At 36.7% G+C, this 6766-nt stretch overlaps 1 protein-coding gene across 1 annotated transcript; it reads left to right on the plus strand.

Annotated features, from left to right (window-relative positions):
- Nucleotides 1-298: 298 nt before the first annotated feature.
- Nucleotides 299-2487, plus strand: LOC109221534. The gene is made up of 2 exons (XM_019386013.1): nt 299-761; nt 1454-2487. Exons 1-2 carry the CDS (start codon nt 442-444, stop codon nt 2331-2333), a joined length of 1200 nt encoding a protein of 399 aa, XP_019241558.1. The 5' UTR covers nt 299-441; the 3' UTR covers nt 2334-2487.
- The last annotated feature ends 4279 nt before the right edge of the window (nt 2488-6766 follow it).

Raw genomic sequence — 6766 nt, forward strand, 5'->3', positions numbered from 1 at the left:
CCTACCAATCTGCCCGTTAGAACACTATCTTTATGTATCATCGGCAAATAACAATATCCTCTAAAGTAAGTGGAAATATAATTGAGTTGAGTGTCGCCAATCATTGTTTTGTTTTCGTATTCTTTTTTTGGTGCTTACTTTCGTTTATTTTTTAATCTTTATATAAGTGCTCGTCTTTTCGTTCTCACTTTGAATTACATCGTCGTTCTTTATTCCCCGTGGCTGAATCTTTAGTAATAGTATTAATAACATATTCCTAACCTTTTCAACTTAACTTTATATCTGATCAATTCGTAAGAGTCACTATGAAAAGATAGTAGAAGCACTCTGTATATTCCTTCTCTCATAAGAAAACATAATAATATCATAGTATAAGTAACCCATCCAATTTCCAATCCTAAGGCAGCTAACATCAAACACTAAGCACAGAATTTAGAAGCGATGTTTGCCACAACACCACGGTCTTTATACCGTAATTTCTCAAAAGCACTTTCGAAACCTCCTGCAAATCCTCCAACTGTTACAGGGTATTTAGTACTTACTGATGAAGATTCAGAAGAAATGGATACTTTTTGCTGGGGAATATGCAAGCACAGTAGTATAACCAAGCTCCCATTTTCTCAGGACAGAGTTTTGAAAGTTGTTCATAATCCAGAGTTTGGTGAGCCTAGTGTTCATAAAGTCTGGTTCTTGCCCGTTCTTGATCAACCTCTAGCATCTAACCGCTACTATGTTATCAAAGCCAAAGGCAGACACAAAGGGTATGTCACTTAGAATTTCTTCATATCCCATGAAAAAACTGACAGTGGAAATAATTTTTTTATTCTACAATGCATTTATTAAACTAATCGTAGCCGGTTATTTAGTTGATTTTCTATGTTACTACATTAAGATTATTACTATCAACAGTCATATAAGTTGTTGTAATAGGCCACCTCACTACTACAACAACAGGAATTAACAACGGGCAAATTCTGTAGCTAAACAACAAAATTCGTCGCTAATTCTATTTAGCAACGGATTAGTGACAGATTAGCAAAAAAAATTGTTAGCTACGAGCAATTAAGTAACAGATTAACGATGAAGTTCATAGCTAATTCAGTTTTCTTAGTAGTGCCTTAACTTGATGGTATAAGAGAATAATATACCGTAGTTCAAGGAAGTTAAACCCATTTAAGTTATATGCATTGGCTGTCCATGTAATTTAACATGTGATAACTAGTTAGTTACTATTTTTATCAACTGACCAATTAATCTTATAGTGCTCTCATCGTACAAATATCTTTTTATATACCATCATCAGTATATAGAACTTAAACTCATGTTTATATATTGCAGAATTTTGAAGTAATTCTTTTTATACATATCCTGATTGATGTTAGTGCATAAAGCTTAAACTCCAATCTATATCATTCCTCGTTTATTAATCGTTCCTTTCGATCAATTCATGCAGGCGGGCTTATACATCTTGGAAAGAAGCAGATATGGATAGTTGTTTCTTTGACAATTCGATGAATGATCTAAACCCAAAGCCTTTTAATCACAAAGACCCATATCAGCAATTTGAGATTTGTCCCTACGATTTTGGTGGTTTTTATGCTAAATCTGTAGCCTATGATGGAGTTCCTCCAAAATTCCTCAGGAAAAAAGGGTGGCACGTTAATAGTGTCCAGTCACTTAAAGTCAATTTGAGAGAAGCTCAAGGCCTACAATTATCCTCTCAATTACCATCTGATTCAGATACCCCTGAATTAAATATTCCAGCATCTTCCAAACGTTCAGTTCCAGTAATTCTTGGCAAATGGTATTGTCCATGTGTGCTAGTAAAAGAGAGAAATATTAGAACTAAAGAACAGATGAATAAATCTTTGTTCTATGAGGTGACTCTTAAGTGTTGGTGGGAGCAAATATTTTCTTGTGAGAATCAAACAAGACGAAACAAAGCACACGTGGAAGTCGATGCACGTGTGAGAAAGTTGTTAACTTTAATCAGTGGGACAGAAGCTGTAAAAGATGAAGAAGGAAGTGGAGGTTTTGTTTGGTACAGAGTGAAAGAGGAATATAGAAAGAAATGTACAGTGGAGAAAGTAGGATTGAGTTGTGCTATTGTTGAGAAAATGAGATGGATGCAAGAAAGAAGGGGATGGTTTGATGGAGGAGAGAGTGATGTAAGAGTGGAAGGTGTAGAAGAGATAGAAAGTGAGAATGGGTATTGGACAAAGTTTAGTTGTTATGTTTTGGTGGAGAGCTTTGTGTTTAGGAGAATGGATGGGAGTTTGTTAATCAACTTCAATTTCAAGAACACTCAGAAAATTGTGTGCCAGTGGGAATGAGGACATACATCTATAAGAATATGTTGAATATGTACATGTTAATGTATTTTTGGCTTATTCCACTTCTGTATGTAGACTTCTGTTGGCGTTCTGCTTCTCACTGTTGTCTCCGCTAAAGATGAATAATAACAACACAGTGCCTCTTTTTGTATAATTCATCTTTTTGTTGTACGTTACAATTACTGTTTAGTGATCATCTGGAAACTTGGTTGAAACTTGATAGATAATGTCTTTTTCATCTTGAAAATCTAACATCAGCTTTTGACAATTATATGCACGACTTTCTGCTGGTGTCATTTATTTTGGATGCCTGCTCACATTTAACATCTCCAATTAGCTGAGAATCAAGAAAGAAAGTATTCTTGACTTACCAAATTTTATTGTTCATCGAAAAGCTGTACTAGCATGATCCTGTTATCCTTTTCTGCTCTCCAGGAAAATAAGGCTGCAGTATATTTCATAGATTCATCGTGTAGCAGCTCTAAGCTTACATATATGTTATATAATGAATTGTTCTATCTTCCAGTTCTGAGGTGCACACTTGTAGATATAGGTATCTTAGAGTTGATTAACACATTCAGTAAGTTCAATTGATTCCATTGTGAATTGATCTGCCATCTTTTGTTACACTTTATATCTAGCTAGTATGAAAAACTATTCTTATTTTCTGGTTCGGAAGTACACGTTTTCGGATATTGGAGTCCCGGAGTTAATTATCAAGCCGCTGTGTTTATCAGCGGAAAGTAGCAACTTCTTTCTAAATTTGGAACTATTTATCCTGATATATTGCTCTCTATATAGTTGGAACTGTTGGTTATTTTCAGTCTCATAAACGTCTCTCCTGTTAGTGGAGTTCTATTTTTGAGTTTCAACTTTTTGCCGTGGACAAGAAGTAGGGCTGATATTACACTATTTATAGAAAGTAATCCACTCAATCACTAATTTAATTAGATGGAAATCATAACTTCCTTTGAATGCAAAATGAAACTTTTGAAGCTTGGCTGTTCAAATTTACTTCAATTGATATTTACCTCTAACCTCTCTCAATATCCTCGTCATAGGCACCAAACAGAAAGGTTCCCATATACCCTAATTTGTGCAAGCCTAGTTTTATTGCCATTACAAAGGTGGATGATGCTCATGACCCTATTAATGAAACGTTATACTCTCAAACCATTCCAGAGAAAATCATTAAGGGAGGGACATATATATACTTTCCCATTGGAGAATCATCAAGGTTTCCTTCTAATGTAAGTTTACTGAGTAGATGTGCCTCATATTTTGCATTATAAAGTTACTACTAGAGTCTAAAAGTACCTCTGATAGCCAACTTTATGCCATTGTAAGGCATTGGACGTTTTACTGCAACCTAAAGTGAAGATACAGTATTCGTTTCCAAGAGTTTTTATAACAGTTAATGTACGTAGAGAGCAGTCCCATTCTCGCCCCGTTTCCCTTAGTTTTCTTCCCTGGTAAGGAGGCTTGTTTTTGTTCTTCCCTGGGTGGACTGGGGTGTAGGCCGGAGGATCAGGTTAAAACATTTCATATAAAATGTCAGAGGAGGTTCTCCCTGAATGCCAGAGTTCACAGCTAAAGAGTTTTGTGCCAAGTCATTTTCTATGCTAATCCTAATTGGCTGTTTTAAGTGAACTGATTCACATGAAAAATAAATCTAATGTGCTCTTTCGTGGATTGGAACTGGGTTGTGTTGAATAGCAAGAGGCTTTTCAGTTCATTCCAGGATCATATAGTAGTTTGTGTCTATGTCATATTTGTTTCAGGATGCTGTTCAGATGATTTCTCTCAATTGCTAAAGTTTTCTCACCAAAAGCTTGTATACTTCCTAAGCACTCCTGATATAGAAGAAAGAAAGTGTGTCAATCTGTTTTATAATCATGTATTTATTGAGGCTCCGTTTGATATTTTGGTTTATATAGCAATCAAAAAGACCAGTGTGTTGTCAATGTTCTCGTCAAGAAGCCGAGTAACTAGTGGTGAAATGTAATCGCTGCCAGAGTCTCTGTGTTCATTCCTTTACCGTCTTAGCTGTGATTAGCATGCTTGGGGGACTATAATATTTACCAGGTAATGTGGCTATATACCTTTTCATCATGTTTCTCCACAATAAATGCACCCCCTTGGCCTTGGGTATTTCCCTGCATGTAAAAAATAGGACCTGTGGGCATGTTTGACAGGAAGCATGCAACGCGGGAAAGACTACAATAGATTGATCATATAGTTCCCAAGTTTTCTCACATTGTTTGGTAGTAATATCGAAATGAAGTAAGTCTATTTTCCTCTCGCTCCAACACTGCCCTCCTGTCTCTTCGTTCCCTCCATTTCTCATCTTTGTTGATTTATGCTTTTAGTCTTCCATCCCTAGGAAAATGGCAGCTCATGTGTTAATGTTGTTTGTTATTCACTAGATTTTTTATTTTCTTCAAAAGGCCCTTGAGTTGTTGAGCATTGAAATGTCTATGGACTTAAAATTTCTCACATTTTTGCTTGATCAAAAGCTGTTTTAGAAGATGCATGAAGACAACAAATTGCTATTTATCATTTATCCCTGCCAGTTTGAAAATGATTTAAATAGCTAACAGAGACCATGGGAGACAATTATAAAACAGAGAACCTCTGTCCCCAAAATTTTCTAGCATGCATATTTTTTACTTCCGGAAAACTTAGTGTTTGTCATCGACTTGTTAACATGTGTAAACCGGAAATTATAGTATGAGTTGAATATTCTCATAAGGCTCCAGTAGTTTATACTTTTGACAAGTTAAAACTATCTGATCATGTTGCCATAAAATTTGCATAATTTAGAACCATTCCTTTCACTTCTCCATATCACCGTATCAATTTCCTTGGTGAAATCTATTCCCCAATCATAAGTATATCGAGTTTAGGCTGCGGCTATATTGTCTATGACTACTAGTTTGTTTGGCCAAACTTCTAAAATCTGCTTATTTTGAAAAATGCTTTTCTCAAAAGTACTGTCATGGGCTGCTTTCCAGCTATGCCCCATGACCCCTTGGGCGCGCCCCGTGGCGTCCTAGCGAACCTCCCAATGCCTAGCGCCACGGACGGCCCCGTGGTCTTGGCCGCGCCAAGTGACAAGCGCGCAGGTGTCTCTGTCGCCCCACCGATATCCCTCGCGAGCGCCAAGCCGCAGGCAGAAGCCAACAGCGCCGCGCGTGCAGACAACGCCGCGTGCGCAGACCGTGATGCCAAAGACACTGCTGCTGACAACGGACCTGCTGCTGCCTTATAGAAAACTAAGTCATTTTCATTGTAAATATAGAGTAGTTTTATTTCATGTACTTCCATTATGTTTCTCTAGCTTAGTCAAGTCTAGTCTTGTAACTTTGGATTATTTTTTTTAAGTACTATTAGGGGGGATCAAGCAATCAAAACTTTCTAGCAAGTAAGCAATTCTCTGTACTGGTGTCTCTCCCCCTCGATACCGCGTTGCTTTTCTGTAATAGCTTTCATTAATGCAATCAAGCTTTCTTTCATTCTGAATTCTCATTTCTGTTCTCTCAATTGCTCTTGACATTGGTTTTCCCGTACGGCACTGACAATCTCGTCTAGCGTACGGAGGGGACCTCAGTTGGCGGACAGCAACTGCACTGACATCAGTTGCCTAGCCTTACGTCGCCCTTCCAAGGAATCTCAGGAAGGCGCCGCGTAACAGTACTTTTGGTGAGAAGTAGTTTATATTAGGCTAATTAATTTGAATAGCACTTTTGAGCAACAATTAGCGTTTGGCCAAGCTTTTAAAAAATGCTTCTAAGTGTATTTTTTTCAAAAGTGCTTTTCAAAAAAGTACTTTTGAAGAGAAACTACTTTTTTCCGCTTCTCCAAAACTGCTTCCACTTCTACTCAAAAACACTTTTTTCCATCAAAAAGCTTGGCCAAACACCTTAATGTTGGCAAAAAAAAGCACTTTTGACTTAAAAACACTTTTTGGCCAAAAAAGAAGCTTGGCCAAACAGGCTATACCTTTGTGTTTATCTTTGACGTTTGTAAGATTGAGCTAGTTCTAACTATCTGTCTACCCCAAAAAAATGCATAAATCAGAATTACTAGAATAAAAGTATTTCGTAATGATTGAAAATAGCATCTATTTGCTCCATTATTGTGGCAAACCTGATGAATCTGTATGATAATCAGTATTAAGAAAAAAGCCAACATATACAAATGTATTGATTCGCAGGAAAGTTGCTCAAATAAAATCAACGCGAATTATGGTGTCACTCAACATTACTTTTTCATGATGTATGTTTTTTCGAACGTTGTGACTATTATTTTTCCCTACAAGAAAGGCAATCTATCTAATTATGCTTGTAAACAACTTATACAGAGTATAACTTTCGATAGAAAATATTCTTATACGAGTCAAAAGAATGGAAGAGAGAAGTATGTTTGTTTGC

This window comes from Nicotiana attenuata, unplaced genomic scaffold (assembly GCF_001879085.1).
Source record: "Nicotiana attenuata strain UT unplaced genomic scaffold, NIATTr2, whole genome shotgun sequence".
Classification (NCBI taxonomy): Eukaryota; Viridiplantae; Streptophyta; class Magnoliopsida; order Solanales; family Solanaceae; genus Nicotiana; species Nicotiana attenuata.